General features: G+C 44.1%; 1 protein-coding gene across 1 annotated transcript in view; it reads right to left on the bottom strand.

Annotated features, from left to right (window-relative positions):
• The window catches only part of LOC122800226 (dynein axonemal heavy chain 17-like), a 17,083,451-nt gene that overhangs the window by 16,171,959 nt on the left and 893,022 nt on the right, over positions 1 to 18,470 (bottom strand). Inside the window, exon 3 of the mRNA XM_044069720.1 lies at positions 11,354 to 11,541. Coding sequence (XP_043925655.1) covers positions 11,354 to 11,541 — 188 coding nt within the window. The remainder of the gene's footprint in view (positions 1 to 11,353; positions 11,542 to 18,470) is intronic.

Below are 18,470 nucleotides of genomic sequence, written 5' to 3'. Positions count from 1 at the left end.
CCAAATCTGTGTCTGACGTGATGGACTCAGGTGAGTCAATGTGTTTCCTCTTACACTTCCTCTTCCGAGGGGCTCTTCTGCCAAATCAGGAGAGGCCTCGGAAGAGGATGAAATCCCACAGGGGCTCCTGAGGAGCTGGCTCTCTGCGGTCCGGGATGAGGGAGAGAGTCGACTTAGCCTGAGGCACCATAGAGGGAGGGCGCGGAGCCGACTGTGGAGTAGAGCCAGGCTCTAACACACTCCGCATGACCTCGAATGCACCCCTGTCAGGCAGAGCCAGAGGTCCCGCTCCGAAGCTAAGAACCCCCCTCGGCACCGACAGTGATGGCTCCGAGGCCGATGTCGGAGCCGAACTCACCAGCGCCGAAGCCCCGAGAGGGAGGGGTCGGACAAGGGTCGATGCCACTCACCCCTCGAGCCGACGATGGAAGTCCGGCGCCGAGATTCTTCCAAAGAAGAAAGCGGAGCCGGCAGCGGGCGAAGACAATTGTATCGGCTCCGACGTAATCACAGTCTCAGTTCCGACACGACCCGGCTCCGAACTCAAGAGAGTCGAAGGAGGAATGTGTTGATGGACCGGGGCAGGCATCGACTGATGAGTCGGGCTCTGAAGCATCTGGGCCAGTGCCTCGGACTTAAGTAGTCGACTCACTACCCTCTGAAGGTCATGATCCGACAGCCTCGATGACCTAGAGGAGTGAGACCTTTGGCTCCGTTCAGACAGCAGGGGAGATCCTGGAGCCGAATGAACGGAGCCAAGAGATGGTGACCTGGACCTCTTCCTAGTTGTCGGCTCCGAAGGTCTGGTCGGAGCCGACACGGGAACTTCTATAACCTCGGCTCCGGCCGGAGCCGAGGGAGCCACAGAAACTGTGGACTGAGACTTATCGGCTCCAACCGGAGCCGATGAAGGCAAAGGTTGAGAAACCTTAGGTCTCGGTTCAGTTGCCGGAGCCGAAGACCTAGATGCCTTAGAGGGCTTCCCTGTTGAAACAGACAGGGAATCCTCTGGCTTGAGTAAGCCTCTAAGAATTAATTTATTCTTTCTTTCCTGCAGGACCCTGGGGCTGAAGCCATGGCACACAGCACAGGAGTCCTGCAGGTGCAAAGGCCCCAGACAATAGACACAAGAAGTGTGAGCGTCTGTCAGAGACATTTTCTGACAGCACGCATCACACTTCTTGAATCCGGAGACCTTTGCTTCTTTAGACATTTTGACTGAACAGGTGTACACAAACACGCACACAAACACACTAGTTATACCCTGTCAGTTTAATACCACAAAAAAAAAAATATTAGAAATACTAGTAATTTAAACTACAATAAACACACACACTCCACTAGGGAAGGAAAGGCCTATAGGCCCAAGGGAAGAACCAAAGGTTCTTGAGGAAAAGAACGGAAAATTTTTTGGGTAGGGAATAAAAGTTTTCTAACCTACACTAACTAAGAAAAAATATTAAATTAAAGGGGTTTTTAAAGTCTAATTTTCACAAGAAAATAGTACTCACCAGGAACCGGTAGAAACAACCAACCTCGAAGCTGTAGCGGCAAACGAGATCTGAGGTAACTCTCGCCTAGCATTGTGGGATATAAGGGGAGCCTCGAGCCGGTGGAACCAACTCTCGAGCTTTCAGAGTGGCCGAGTCGGAGCCGAGGTCGGCTCCGAACCCATCCAGCAAGAATGAAGGCGAGATAGACAACTTAACATCGTCTGTTTTTGTAGTCCATCTCTCCTACATTCTTGTGTCCCTCCCTCCTTCCCCCTTCCTGTTTCCTGGAGGAACTGGTAAACTATACATTGTGCTGTCTGACTCGGATGTAATTGTCCATCCACCTGGCATGGATAGTATTACACAGTGTTCTGTCTGCATGTGCATTGTTATTGATAGTTTACTGACTATTATGTACCTATTACTTTCTTGCAAACAAGATCTGGGGAATTGCCGTGAGGCACCTTGGGATAGGGGTTAGCCTCGAGCCAGTAAAAGCTCTTGAGCTTTAGTATCGGCCGTGTCATCAAGCAAGAATGTAGGTGAGATGGACGACAAACATGGAACATTATGGTAAGTACATAACTTCTTTTTATGTACTCACCATAATGTTCCATCTGTGTTGTCCATTTTCATTCTTCCTCAACCTGTGGGTTCGGTTCCAATCCTCGGCTGTACCAAAGCTCGTTGTAACCAAAAAACTCATGAGCTTATCCTTTTCCCACAAAGTACCTATCCAAGTTACCTCAGATCGAGTTTGCTGATGGACAAAAGGAAAGATTAGTAGTAAGACATTCATTGAGACTATATCTGGAACTACAGTTATATACCAAGGACAATAATCTGCTAGTCATCCATTCCTCTAGAAATCCAAGGGTATTTGGGTTGGAGGGAGGGGAGTTGAGGAATAATGAAAATGGACAACACAGATGGAACTTTATGGTGAGTATATAACTTCTTTGTCTGATGTTGTCAATTTTGATTCTGTCCTCAGCCTGTGGGGCAGACTCCCCAGCTACTTTAGATCCTGGATGGACTCAAGGAAGGATGTTCCTGAGCACCACTGAACCGAATGATGTTCTTCCCCTGGAGACCAGATCCAAATTGTAATGAGTAAAGAAAGTATGGGGAGTAGCCCAGGTTGCTACTGCACAAATATGCATGGAGGCTCTAGACTGGAAGGCAGCTGATGCTGCTACTGCTTTAGTTGAATGTGCTTTCAAAGGTTTCAGTAAAACACCCCCAATTTGTTATAGATGAAAGAAATGCAAACTGTGAGCCATCTAGCAAGTGACACTTTGCTCACAGGTTTTTCTAGTTTTGTATTTGATTAACAGATAAACAACTGGTCAGATTTTCTGATATATTTTGTTCTGTGAAGATAAAACTGTGATTGTGTATGAACATCTAATAAGTGTAAGCAATATTCACCCTTATAAGCAAATTTGGGGAAGAACACTGCTAAGTTAATAGTTTCATTGATATTGACTTCTGAAACCACCTTTGGTAGAAAAGAGGGGTTGCTTCTTAGTGAAACCCTATCCTTGTGAAAAATTAAATATGGTGGTTTACAAGACAAAGCTTGAATTTCTGAAATCTGTCTGGCAGAAGTTATAGCTACTATGAAAATAGTTTTCCAGGACAGAAACTTAAGATCACAATCTGCTGCTGTTTCAAAAGAAGGTTGTATAATTGCTTGAAACACTAAGTTTAGGTCATAAGGAGGGATTGGATATTTGTAATGAGGCTTCAAAAGAAGAGCACCTCTCAAAAAAGTTTTACACAGTTTATGACAAGCAAGCAATGAGTCTTCAAATCCAATATGAAAATTGGATATAGCTGCTAAATTGACTTTAATAGTAGAAGACAAAGCCCCTTCATTGAATAATGAGGCAAAGAATTTAACAATATTATGAATAGGTACTGAAAAAGGGTCAGCGTTATTTTGATGTGCCCAAAACACAATCCTTTTCCATTTACAGATGCAAAGTTTATGCATAGATGGTTTGTGAGAGGCCAAAAGTATGTGTTGAACAGGGGAAGAGAGCATAGATTGTCTGGCTATTACTGGAACTGGAGAAACCAAACTGTCAACTTGAGGTTCAAGATGTCCGGGTGGATCATGCCTGTTAGATGGACAGGAGATCTGGAACCAGCTCCAGAATCCAAGGTTGGTGAATTAGATGAGGCCAAAGGAAGGGGAACCAAATCTGTCAACACCAATAAGGTGCAATGATCTAATGATGGTGAGGATTACTTTGCTCTTCAGTCTGAGTACTTTCTGTAGAAATTTGGAATTAGAGGAATTGGAGGAAAGGCATAAAGAAGACCAGGGGGCCAATTGTTGATAAGAGCATCCCTCGGTGATTCCCCCTGAGGGATCTTAGGGCAAAGTATTTGCTGCACTTGTTATTTAGAGGGGAGGCAAAACGATCACAGCAAGACTGGACCCATTGGCGGAATATTCTCCCTGACACTTTTGGATTGATGGACCACTTATGAGGCTGGAATATGCATCTGCTCAATTTGTCTGCTATCACATTGGACTTCCCCAGAATGTGCATTGCTATGAGAAAGCGGTTGGATGAGATTGCCCATCGCCACATTCTGTGAGCTTCTCGACACAGGGGATAGGACCTGGTTCCTCCTTGCTTGTTGATCTACCAAACTAATGACATGTTGTACATTTGAATAACAACTGTCCCTAAAGGGAGAGCATCCTGGAAGGCCTGCAGTGCTAAAAGCACTACTCTGATCCTTAAGATATTGATATGCAAGTTGGCCTCTATGGGAGCCAAGTGCCTTGGACAGTGTTCCCCAGATAATGTCCCCCCACTCTAACTGGGATGTGTCCACGGTCACTGTGGCCTTGGGTTGAGAGGGGGTGAAAGGACAGCCTTGTAGAATTTTATCTGACCGAATCCACCATTTGAAATCTCTCTTGCACATGCTGGTGATTATAATCAAAGTTGACATTGGTTGGTATGGTGATGACCATTGTGTCACAAGCAGCCACTGTAAAATCCTCATGTGAAATCTGGCTAAGGGAACTAGAGTCACAGCTGCTACCACGGATCCCAGGTCTGTAGAATCAGACATGTAGATACTTTTTTGCTGTTGCCTTTGTGTTCAGGATAGCTCCTATAAACTCTAAGGTCTGAGTTGGTTCGAGGTGAGATTTTTCATAGTTTATGGTTATCCCCAGATAGGAACATGTCTGCAGAACCTGGTCTCTTGCCTCTAACAATTGATGTCTGGTTGAAGCGGTAATGAGCCAGTAATCTGAGTATAGAAACACCTGTAATCCCAACAGTCTCAAGTGAGCCACTACTACTGCCATCCACTTGGTGAACACCCTGGGGGCTGTGGTGAGACCAAAGGGCAGAGCTCTGAAATGATAGTGACTGGCTCCCAGCCAGAAATGGAAATACCTTCTGGGTCGCATGTCCATCTTTATATGGTAGTATGCATCCTGAAGGTCTATTGAGCACATCCAGTTGTTCTGTTCCAAAAATGAAAAAACAGACTGAGCCAAGACCATTCAGAACTTTGTTTGTCAAACTGATTTGTTCAAAACACTGAGATCCAAAATTGGTCTCCAGTCCCCTGTATTTTTTTGCACTAAAAAGAATCTTGAATAAGTTATGGATTCTATCTGGTCTACCGGGACCCCTTAGATGATTCTTTTTTCTAGCAGCTTTTGTATTTCTAGTGGTGCCACTTTCCTCTGTCAGGGTGGAACATCGGGAATTTTGCATACAGTTGGGGGTGGAAGGGAAAAGGGAATTATATAACCTCTGGAAATAATCCTCTGCGCCCAAGTCTCTGTTGTTATGTCTTGCCAGCCCCTCTAGTTAAGGGATAATCGACCCCCAATTGCCTCCAGAGATGGAAAATTGGACCTCCTTTTAAGTGCACTGGTAGGGTCTATCAGAGAAAGAATCTCTGGACCCCTGATTTTGCAGGCCTCCTCTACTGTGGTGGCGTCGATGTCCATTAGAGGTTTCCCCCTCTGCCCCTAGGGAAATTTTCTCCATGTGTTTCCTGGAAAGGACCCCGGGACTTTTTGAACAACATTTTTTTCTGACCAACTTGTTGATTCCTAGGAAAGGGTTTTTGAGGAGTCAAAAAGCATATGTCCACTATAGAGAGGGTCTTTCCATCCTACTCATACCTAGATAATGTGTTCTTCACTTCTGGGTCAAAGAATGCACTGCTGTCAATGTCAGCATTAATGAACAAGGACTTCAAAGGCTCCACAAAACCACCTAAGTGCATCCAGATATATCTCCTAATGGATATGCCTGAACCCGCTGCCCTTGAGGCACCTTCAGCTGCATGCAAAATTAGCCTCATGGATGAATTCGAAATGAATTGGAGGGTAGCCAACTGAGAGGCCACAGAAGATTCAGCCTCAGCAGTAACAGTTCCTGAAAGGGACTTTGAAAGTTCCTTTCAAATCCCTTTGTAATCTAGTAAAATGTGCTAAATAATTTGGTGACCTAAGAGCAGAGGTCGCTGATGCATAGATACACTTCCCAAACCTCTCCATCACCCTAGATTCCCTGTTAGGGGGATGAACAGAAGAACTTTGTTCAGTAAGTTCCTTCTTTGTGGCTGCCACCATGACCATGGCATTCATAGGCACCCCATTACTCTAAAATTCTTTCATGACTGGTGGGGCCAGAATCTGATCGGCCTCTCAGGGACTAGCTCAGCTGAGTCAGACTCCTTCCATGCCCGTTGAGAGACCAAGTGAATGAACTCTTCGGCAGGTGGAGTAACCGAGGTGGTAGATGGGCCAGCTACAAAGGCCTCCATAAATACTGATTCCTCCAGTGAAGGGTTGCTGTAGGTCTAACCACCTCTCTGCTTTAGGATCTCAAGGATGGTTCCAAATGAGACATATTCCAGAGGTGATCATGTGGACACTTCTCCATCATTGAAATCAGTATCCTTAGTAACTGACTCTTGTGGCGAGTCCAAGTGCCTCCTCTTGCACTCTCTCTTCCTAGAGACTTTGTCAATGGGATGCTCCGGTAAAATGTCAGAAGAGATTACAAAACCCTGTTGGGTGGTTTGGTGGTCTCAAGCTGGCTGTCTCTGTGGTTTAAAATAATGTGGTTCCAAGTGCAGAGACAACTGGGAACTAGACCAAAGATCCGCAGAGGTAGGATCTGTCTGTTCTGTCAGAGCAAAAATGCTCTCTTCACTACCTCAAAGGCAGAATGTCCCAGATAGAAGGAAGACCCTGGTTCCGAAAAGACAGGCTTCTGGATCACTGTCTCCCACTGCCCAGAAAGCAATCTTCCCTAGGAGGAAGTTGGAGCCAAGCTATCCAAACCTGAAGCACCGAGATGCAGAGATAGCTTCAAAACCCTTGAAGTCAACTCCAGTGCCTTGAACCTGACAAGGAATCTTCAGTTCTGAGAGTTGTCTGGATCCAAGGATACTAGAGCTGGAGCACTCACAGCTAGCTCTGGATCTGAAGATAGTGGTTAGAAGCCAGAAAAACACCCATCTGAATCTGCACTGAGAGAAACTTCCTCATCATTCTGTCCACATCTTCCTCAGCTAAACTTCTGGATGAACGAGTCAAGGCAAGGAAAGGTGACTTGGAATGGTGCCACTCTAAAAAAGGGGAGGGAAGCCTGGAATTCACTGGCTCATAAGAAGGAGAATATCTAGAGAAATTATGGGATTGAAGGTAGTCAGATCTGTGGGTTTCCTTGTCATATTCGAGGACATAGGATCCCCCAATTATTTTCTTCTTCAGATCCGAAAGGGAAGGACTTAGAGAAACTTTCGGATCCAACTTTGCTCTCTTGCTTGACTCTTCCAAAAAAGGAGTCGAGGAAGTAGAAGGCCTTGGAGACTTTGATAGGGGCTCCTTAGTTTTAACACTGGGGGAATGAGCCCCAAAGATAGCTTCACCAAAAGAGGATAGTAGTAAACCTTTAATGATAAGCTCATTTTTCCTATCCACTAGAGACCTCGGACTGAAATTTTTACAAATGGAACAATCCTCTTAAAGATGTTCAGGGCTTAAACAATAAACACAAAGGGTATAGGCATCTGAAATAGGCAATTAGTGCCCACATTTCAGACACTTCTTAAAACCAGTAGGTCCTTTCTCAGACATGCTTGCAACAATAAGAGAAAAAAAGTAAGAAAGAAGAAAAACTCTTTTCTTCAAATTAGTACCGAAAAGAAAGGAAAGAGAAGCCCAACAATGGTAACTACTACTACACTAAAGTGTAAGACGGACATAAAAAGAGCATAATGGATTACTAACAATGGTAAAATAGAAATACAATAATCTAAAAAGAATAAGGGAATTAAATAAAAATGTATATATATATATATATATATATATATATATATATATATACACATACATACATACACACACACCCACACACGGACACACATGCACACACACACGCGTGCGCGCGTGTGTGTGTGTGTGTGTGTGTGTGTGTGTGTGTGTGTGTGTATGTATATCGGTAGAGATTAAAGAGAAGGACTACACTTATCTTTTAATGAAACTTGAGAGCTACTGCTAACCACGGCTTTTCATGAAAAGCGGCAAACGAGATTGGGTGTATGTTAGGGGTGGTGCATTGTGGGTAAGGGAGAAGCTCAACAGCTTTCTGGTTACCACGAGCTTTAGTAACGACCAAGATGGATCCGTGGCTCAGATCTGAACCCAACAGTTGAGGACAGAAACTGACAACATCAGACCTTATTTTTTATTTTTATTTTATTTGTTTTTGCTATAAACAAGGTTAGGTAAACCCAAGCATAAAGAAAGCAAACTCCACTGGATACTCGTAAATAGTAACCCTCAACTGTACACTACTGGTACCCTCCCTGATGACCTAAATGACCACCTTCTCACTTACATAGTTAAGCAAAAAGCCATCAATCCTCAACAACCCTTACTCAGAAAAGTCAGAAACAAGGAAGACTTTGACCCTGCCAAAATCCAACAGGAACTTAACTCCTGCAACTGGTTTAGGCTAAAACACCTCCCCTTACAAGAAGCAGTTGATTATTTCAACAACAAATTTCTTGAAATCCTTGACTTGCATCACCAGCCAGCTCAAAGCGAACAAAGGCAAAAACTGCACCATGGCTGTCAAAAGAATCCAGACTGCAATTACCAATAAAAAAAAAATTGGGGCTCTATGGCGCTCTACTAAAAACCCACATGATCATCTTAAATACAGGCAAGCTAGGAATGAAACTAAAAAATCCATTTTACACGATAAAAAACAATACTACTGTAACTTACAGACAGCAAACCAGAACAACCTTCAGAAGTTCTGGACCGGTCTAAATAATCGTCATCCTGGAAAACCGTCTACCCCTATCCCCGCTGCTACCAGTGATAAATTACCTGAGTTTGTTTCAGACAGTTTTAACCATTTCTTCACAGAGACAATCCAAGCCCTAGCTAGCCAATTACCTCCCAGCTCCCCCGCCCCTGATAGTCTCACTCCTATACCCTCGTTCAGCTTCCAACCAGTGTCCCCGTTGCTTATCTGTACCTTGATCAAAAAATTAAAACCCACCACCCTCGCCGCTGACCAACTCCCTGAAGAGTACCTTCAAAAATCAGTGGAGGCCATTGCTTACCCAGTTTCCATACTAATTAATCGTACCATAGCAGAGGCTACAATTCCCACCATCTGGAAAACATTCTACATAATCCCACTACATAAAGGAGGCTCCTCCATCGAATTCTCCAATTATAGGCCAATAGCTATACTTTCTCCACTAGCTAAGGTTATGGAAAAATGTATACACAAACAACTCATGCACCACCTAAATCAAAACCAACTTATGGCCGATACCCAACACAGCTTCCGTCCAAACCACATCACAACCTCAGCCCTACTAGCATTTACCAATACCATAAATAATAATCAAAACAATAACCGCATATCCTCAGCACTCTTCTTGGATCTTTCCAAGGCGTTCAACATGGTGGATCGCCAAATGTTGATTCACACCCTGCAATCACTCTGTCTAAATTCTAAGACCATTCAATGGTTTAAATCCTACCTCAATGGAAGGCAGCAGGCTGTTCTCTGACAGAACAACTTCTCTAACCTATTACCTAACACCCTTAGAGTACAGCAAGGCTCCATATTAGAGCCCCTGCTGTTTTCCGTCTTTATCAACGACTTATATACAGTCATCTCTAATGTCAGCTGTATCCAATACACTGATGGCTCCACTCTGATTTGCTTAGCTGCATCTCCCTCAGACTTGAGGTCAGCTACCCAGTCCACCTTTAATACTATAGAAAACTGGCTCTCCAACCATCGATTGTTGCTAAATCCCCCAAAAAACTAAAATTCTGATATTCTCACCAACACAAAGGTCAGCTGCTTTTACCTTCACCATAAATGCAAAAGATGGCACAATAATCACCCCGACCCCTCCACTAAACTATTGGGAGTCATTACTGATAATAACCTAAAATTTGACCTTCAAGTCAACCAAACAATCAAGACCATCAATAAAAAAAGCCTTCCTGACCCCTTCAGCTAAGATTGCAATAGCTCGCTCTCACCTGCTTTCAACACTAATATATGCTTCCCCCCTTCTCTCTAATCTAAGCAAGACTGTACTCAATAGACTGTCAACCTGCTACAATCACATTGCCAGATTTGCCACTGGCCTACCCTTTAGAACACATCACTGCATCAACCTTAAACAGCTTGGGTGGCTTGAACTTCCCAGTCTAATCCAATATAACCTACTGATTATGACTAACAAAATCCTTTATAATCCAGATAATACACCTGCTCTTAAAAATATTATCACCCCCTATAACAATCCAAGACTGCTTTGATCCTCAAATAGATTACTTGTTTAGACAACCAAAATTAACAATATAGCAAGATATTCAATCTTTGCAAACTCTGCAAGCAGAGCCTGGAACCTACTTCCGGACGACATTACTTTGCTCTCCTCCGTATGTCAATTTAAAACTAAATTCAAACAACACTTAGCACTAAACTGGCCTTGCCACTGTAACAAGCCTGGCTAACTCTCATCAAGAATGTGAATACAACTAATCTAATTACTGTATAATTTTTTCCCCTGACGTTTACCAGGGGTAACTCACACTTGTGAAATTGTATATTCATGTCTGCTTAAGTATTCTTTGTAAATACCATATCTGTAACATTCTTTCTATATTATCTGTAATATGATGTCGTTGTTTTTAATGTATCTGTTTACCTTGGAACTTTTCTCCCCGGACCTCCACTGAAAATGGACATGAATCCAGTCGGACTAGCCCAGTCAACAAATATAAAATAAAATAAATAAATAAATAATAAATAAAAAATTTATCATGTACCCAGACGAGCAAGATCACAGGGGGTAATAACACAGCAGGGCATATTTGTTTTTATTCAAGTCAATACTAGGCAAAGGGACCAACTATCCCCAAAAGTATTCTTGTATTCAGACACTCGTGTTGTGTATGTGTTAGAAATGCCTTTAATAATACAGCAAGGAAACTCTGTGGCACACAACAAGAAGACTTAGATTTTCAGTTTATCTTTGGAGCATTATATTTGGACTCTTCTGCCTCTCGCAATTCATGGAATACAATGCAGATATGCATGAAATATTTGCATAGTACTTGTCTACATTGGTACTTTAAGCACCCTGGCAGACTCAGAAATGTGTGAAGCATCATGCACTTGTGTAAACAGCAAAGTCCCTGTCCTTAATGCATCCATGCAATGCACTGCTATGTCTCTTCTACTTATCATATCTTCAGTTATCAGGTCAAAAGTATGAATAAATGCCTTGTCAATACTGTCCTCCCTTACCTTTCACCACTCAGCTTACTTAAACTTTCCAAATGCTCAGGAAGTGGAAGAAGTGTTTTTCCTTTAATTTTTCCTTCAAACATATATAAATCATTTTTCAGCTTATGACCATGCTTCACTATATCCTCTGCCACAACTTTAGGCCAGCCAGCAACATTATCAGGAACATTAAATAGGGGACATACAACCTGAAAATATTAATCAAGAAATTTAATGAATTTCACATTATGATTTGAAGAAAAAGCAATATTATCAGGATGCTTAATATAAATGCCAACATCTGATTCAACCACAGCCGTTATGTACCTTAACACTGCAGTACACTTACACAAGAATTTACTATAAAGAAAATACTTCAGATAATGGTTTTTACAGGATATGAAGAATTGTCCTCCTGTTGTAACTAAATCTTTCTACATTTATTCACTATTCTTTACACCTAAGTGTACTGTCTAATGAGGTCTGATGAGCCTACACCAAGACAGTATTTAATTATTTATTGACTTGTGTTTACTGGTAAAGTCTGACTGGATAATTTTATTTATTTTCAGTGATGGCCCAGGGAAGAAAAGTGCCAAAAATAAAAGAACATAAAATACATATACATGGATGAATGCTGACATCATAAGGTCATAGGAGATTACTAGGCTAACGGCCCATGAGCCCTTACAAGCCTAGCCATATTTAACCCACGTTTCCCAATTTTCAATAGCTAGGTGAACAAAGTTCATAGAGGTATGAGTCTATATTGTGGTATCTAATACTGACTGTCTGTGCTCATGAGGGACATGGGCACCACCTGAGGAATAAATTTATGATTATCCATCCATTGATTTAGGTTGTGCTTGAAGAGGGTCATGGAAAGGCTTTGCTTCATATGAATGGAAAGCTTATTCCAGAGAAGGCATAGTCTCTGACAGATGTATCTATTTGTCCAACATGATTTATTCATGTCAGAGACTAGGTTAAGATCCTTAGAATGAGTGAACCTTGTGCAGTTTGATTTGCGAGTGTGTAACATTTCCATCAGGGCCAAACTGGAGAATGCCCTGTAAGCAAGACACAGATCGCCCTTTAGTAGCCTGTAGGAGAAAGAATACAATGACAGGGCTTTCAATCTTTCTGCATAGGACTTCTTTTTTTAAACTCTGTATATTCCTAGTGAGAAACAGATTATGCAAGAGGAAGAATTTGGACTCCCCACAGGAATCTGTCGCATCTGACACAGACCTCAATGAGTCAGAAGGGTCCCCATGGTCACCCTCTGAGGATGACTCCTTTGCAGACATCCTAGAAATACTTAAGCAGAGAGGTGGCTGGAAGCCCATCACCCCTTCTGAGGAGGAGTCTGTCTACCTGAAGGCCTTTGGGTTTCGCCCTTCAGCCACTTGGGTGTCTCCACCTTTCGATAAACTCCTGGGCCTAATTTGTCGAAAGGTATGGGAGACTCCAGACTCAGTGGAGCCAGTCCCTCAGAGACCAAATAAATACATTACATCCCCTGAGGATAAAACTTTTCTTACAAAAGGTGTCCCGGTAGATGCTATGGTGGTGGTGGCGGCCACAAAAAAGGAATTGGCGGCTAAGTCCTCCTCTGTCCATCCTCTGAGCAAAGATTCTCAGATGACGGACATATACAGAAAGCGCAGTTTCTCTTTAGTGACCTTTATACTCAGGTCCCTGAATTATCTCTCACACATTTTACCAGGTTACAGACAGATCCCCTGAAGGAGCTAGGAGATACCTTCCAAGGTTCAGTAGCTGCGGGGGTATCAGATAAAGATTCCTCCCAGCTCTCCACCTTGAATTCAGTGGGAAACTCCTCCATGAGACTCATTTCCTATGCAGCTGATGGAGCGAGTAGGGCAGCGGGTTCAGGAATTTCCCTAACGAGGCATTCCTGGATGTGCTTGTTTAACTTTGCAGAGCATTCTAAGTCTTCCTTTGTTAACACCCCCTTCAATGGCTCATCCTTATTCAGGCCTAAAGTCAAAGACACGCTAACCTGATGTGAGCAAAAAGAAAGGACTCTCTCTGCCTTAGGAGTCTGTTTTTCCCTACCTTCTAGACCCTATCCAAAAGGTCAAAAAGGAAGAAAAATCTGCTTCTAAAAATCCAAGAGAGTTTTTCAGGGTACACGTGGTGATCCCCCCCCCCCCCCCAGGGACAGAGGGGAAGCTGTAATGGAAGACGCCAGCCACGCGGCAGAGGGGATCTGCAGAACCAGGGCGACAGGGACTCCTTCTTTGGCAAGCCCTTCCAGTGCTCCTGAAAACAGGCCCACCTGCCAGCCTCTGGAGGCAGTCGGGGGATGCTTATCTTTGTACCCAGAAGCCTGGCTAAATGTAACAAAAGACAAATGGGTACAAAGCATCATATCTAGAGGTTACTCCATACCCTTTTCCTTTCTCATCCCAGACATAAAAAAACATCCCAGACATTATACCCAGTGAAAGGGAACAGGCAACCCTAGAAATACAGAAGTTTCTACAAAAAAATGTCATCCAGACATTCCCCGCAAACCAAACAGGATCCGGAACTTACTCAAGGTTCTTTTTAGTTCTTAGGAAAAAATAAGTTATATACTTACCATAATGTTCCATGTTTGTAGTCCATCTCGCCTACATTCTTGCTGGATGGGATCAGAGTCGATATTCGGCTCCGACTCAGACGATAATAAAGCTTGAGAGCTTTTACTGGCTCGAGGCTAACCCCTATCCCATGGTGTCTCACGGCAATTCCCCAGATCTTGTTTGCAAGAAAGCAATAAGTACATAACAGGTATGAATTATCAGAAACTGTATACATACAGACAAAATTTTCTGTAATATAATCCATGCCAGGTGGACAACAACTACAACCAGGTCAGACAGCACCAGTATAGTCCACCAGATCCTCCTGAAACAGAAGGGGGTAGGAGGGAGGGATGCAAAAATGTAGGTGAGATGGACTACAAACATGGAACGTTATGGTAAATACATAACTTCTTTATGTTATGTAGTCCTATCTCGCCTTAATTCTTGCTGGATGGGACAGCATCCCTAGCACCTTTATCCCGGGTGGCTCAAGCAAAGAAACTCTTCAGCACAGTGGACCCAAAGGATGACCTGTCCCGGGAGGCCAAATCCAATTTGTAATGAATGACAAAAGTATGTGGTCTTGCCCAAGTAGCTGCTGCGCAAATAGTATCAAGTGGGAGCCTAGATCTGAAGGCACATGAAGTAGATACTGCCCTAGTAGAATGGCCTTGTACTTTGCTAGGTAATTGTTTGCCAGCAGTTTGATTAGCAAAGGAAATGCAATCTGAAAGCCATTTTGAAACAGTAACCTTCAAAACAGGCAAGCCCTTATTCTTGTCAGAAAAGGAAACAAATTATCTGATTTTCTGAATTCTTTAGTCCTGTGTAAGCAAAATCTGAGAATTCTTTGAACGTCTAATTGGTGTAGTCTATACTCAGATTTATTAGAGTGGTTCGGAAAAAAACACTGGTAGCTCAACAGAAGTGTTCAGATTATGCTCTGAGCATACCTTGGGAAGAAAGGAGGGGTTTGTCCTGAGTGAGACTCCATCCTTGTGGAAAATAATGTAAGGAGGTCAAATAGTAAGAGCTTGCAGTTCTGAGACCCTCCTAGCAGATGTTATGGCTACTAAGAATAGTGTTTTCCAAGATAACAATTTCAGATTTGATGAAGAAGAGGGCTCAAAGGGTGCAGATATTAATGATGTGAGAACTAAGTTTAAGTCCCAGGGTTCTAATGGCTGGTTGGAGGCCTGAGAAGGAGAACCCCTTTCAAAAAGGTTTTGTACAAAGAGTGTGGCATGATTGGATTTCACATGAAGCCAAAATGGAAATTAGAAATGGCAGCTAACTGTAGCGGATGCAGCTCCTTCATGAAAAATTGATGCAAGGAAGGCTAGAATAGATTCTATTGGAGCTATATAGGGACCTAAGCCTTGGTTTGTAGCCCAAATTGAAAACCTTTTCCATTTGCTGGAGTATAACTTCTGAGTGGAAGGCTTATGGGATGAGATCAGGATGCGTTTGATAGAAGGAGATAGGGTGATGCACTTGGCTATTCGTGGAACTGGAGCAGCCATGCTGTCAATTTGAGGGTGTGGATGGTGGGATGGAACTGCCCCGATTGATGAATTACGAGGTCTGGAGATGGGTCCAGAATCCACAGTTCCTCCAAAAGGTAGGGCCACAGGAAGGGAAACCATACTCGTCGATGCCAGTAAGGAGCAATGAGGATCAGGGCACTCCTCAACTGTTTTCCTTTCTGTATTACCTTTGGGATGAGAGGAAAAGGTGATAAGGCATAAAGAAGTCCAGGGGGCCAATAGTGGACTAGAGCATCCCTGGGTGACATCCCCGGATGGGGAATGAGGGCATCTCCAGAACATTGATGTGCAAGTGGTTCTTGTGATTCTGCCAAGTACCTTGGACTGTCATTCCCAGATAATGCCCCCCTACCCTATCTGGGAAGCATCCGTGGTCAAAACTGCTTTCTCTTGGGGAGGAACAAGTGGATGACCTAGGAGAAGTTGTTCTCTGTGCAACCACCATATCAGATCCTTTTTGCAGGTGTTTGTTATAAAAATGTGATGAGACAATGGAAGGTCTTGCATCAGCCATTGGGGAAATAGCAGCCACTGAAGTATCCTCATGTATAGACGGGCTAGAGGAACTAATAAGATGGAGGAAGCCATAGTCCCTAGGACTTCAAGGACTACCCTGGCCTGAACTTTTTAATTGTTTAGCAAGGATCTGACTTGATTGCGTAGAGACTCTACTCTTTCTGGTGTTACTCTTGCTGACATGATGGTTGTGTCTATTTCTGAGCCTAAGAATACAATGTGCTGCGAAGGAGATAACGCTGATTTTTTCAGGTTGACTGTGACGCCTAAACTGGCGCACAAGGATAGAGTCTCGTCCCTAGTTCTCATGAGTTGATACTTGGTGGTAGCAGTGAAAAGCCAGTCACCTAGGTATGGAAACACCTGGAATCCTTGACGTCTCAGGTGAGCCGTTACCACTGCCATGAATTTGGTGAACACTCTGAGGGCTGTAGTGAGACCAAAGGGCAGTGTTCAGAACTGTAAATGACTGTCTCCCAGCCAAAAGCGTAAGTGTCTCCTGGAGCACCTGTACATTTTGATGTGGTAGTACGCGTCCTGGAGATCTACTGAGCACATCCAACTGTCTTTCCCAATAAAAGGGAATATCGACTGCAGAGTGATCATTCGGAACTTCGATTTCTTTACGGGCTTGTTGAGCCTGCTGAGATCTAGAACTGATCTCCAGTCCCCTGTCTTTTTTTGGAATTAAAACGAATCGAGAGAAAGTTCCGGATCCTATTTGCTCTGTGGGGACTTCTTGGATGACTCTTTTTTAAAGCAACGAGATGACCTCTGATGTTGCACGATCAAGTGGATGGGTGGCACGTCTGGTAGAGACCGGTTTGTTGGGGGTTCGAAAACAAAGGAAACCAGATAACCTCTGGATATTATGGTGTGTACCCAATGATCTTGCGAAATGCTTAGCCAGGCACTTGGGTACAGCGATAGACGACCCCCGACTGCCTCCAGAGACAGACCATCGGGCAACCCCTCAGGGGTGATGGAAGGGACGATCAGAGAAGATTTCTCTATCTCTCTGATGGTGGGTACCTCCTCTGCCGTGAGGGCGGTGTCTTCCATTATATCCTCCCCCTCTGCCTCTAGGGGAAGGTTGACCTTGTGCCTGAGGGAAACTTTTTGGGATTTACGGAACCACATTTTTCCTCCTGTATTACCCTTGGGATAGGGTCTAGACAGGAGGGAAAAATGGACTCCGATGGCAGATAAGGTTTTCCCTTGCTGCTCGCACCTGGTCAAAGTCTCTTTCACCTGGGGTCCATAAAGAGATGAAGCATCAAAGGGGACGTTAGTGAAGGAAGACTTAAAGGATTCCGTGAAATTACAAAGACGCATCCAAGAATGTCTCCTGAGGGATATTCCTGCTGCGGCTGCCCTACTCGTTCCGTCTGCTGCATACGATATCAGCCTCACGGAGGACTTACCTATCGAAGTAAAGGTGGAGAGCTGCGCAGAAACCTTATCCATGGATCCCGGAGCTACTGAACCCTGGAGGGTATCTCCCACCTCCTTCAGGAGATCCCTCTGAAGATGAGTAAAATGGGTAAGGTAATACAGCGATCTTAGTGTAAATGCCGCCAAAGAGAAGGTATGCTTCCCATACCTATCCATCGTTCTGGACTCCTTGTTAGGAGGATGGATATTAGAAGATGTTTTGGTTAATTCCTTCTTGGTGGCCGCTGCCACCATCATAGCATCAACGGGAACTCCTTTGCTAAGAAAAGACTTATCTTCAGGTGTTGTCATGAATTTATTTGGCCTTCTCGGGACTGGCTCCACTGAGTCTGGAGAGGTCCAGGATTTCCGCGATATGACTCCTAAGAGTTGGTCATAAGGTAGTGTCACCCAGGAGGTGGAAGATCAGGAACCAAAGGCCTCAAGGTACACTGATTCATCCTCAGTAGGGTTAGAGGTCTTCCAGTCACCCCTCTGTCTAAGGATTTCTAGGATGTCAGAAAAGGAGACATCTTCAGAGGGGGATCTAGGGGACCCTTCTGATTCCTCCAAATTAGTGTCAGAAGTGACAGAGTCAGGTGAGTCAACATGCTTCCTCATACACAGTCTCTTCCAAGGGAGTTCTCCACTGGGATAATCTGGGGAGGTCTCGGAAGAGGGGGCACCTCCAATGGGGGCTACTTGGGCCTCCGGTTCCCTATGCTGTGGGGGTGGTAGGGGGGAAGAGGCTGCTGCCTGCTGCTGGTGGGACACATGTTCCAAAGGTATGGCCTTAGCACAAGATAAAGCCTTCTCTATAGCTTCGAAAGACTCCCCACCCCACTCTGAAGAAGACCTCCGCTCTGAGGAGACAGATGGTCGGCTCTGAGCAAGGGGGAATGGCTCAGAAGCAGATGTGGGACCCAAGCTGAGTCGAGCCGAGGCACCGAGAGGGAGGGTCGGTTCCGAAGAAAACCCAGGGTGACTGTCCCCCTCGGAGTCGACTCGAGAGCATCGGCTCCCAGATCCCTCAGCTCCAGACTG

Source organism: Protopterus annectens, chromosome 4.part0 (assembly GCF_019279795.1).
Source record: "Protopterus annectens isolate FY-2018-M chromosome 4.part0, PAN1.0, whole genome shotgun sequence".
In the NCBI taxonomy this organism is placed as follows: domain Eukaryota; kingdom Metazoa; phylum Chordata; order Ceratodontiformes; family Protopteridae; genus Protopterus; species Protopterus annectens.
Note: the sequence above shows the minus strand (reverse complement) of the source record. Positions and strands in the feature narration are given on the sequence as shown.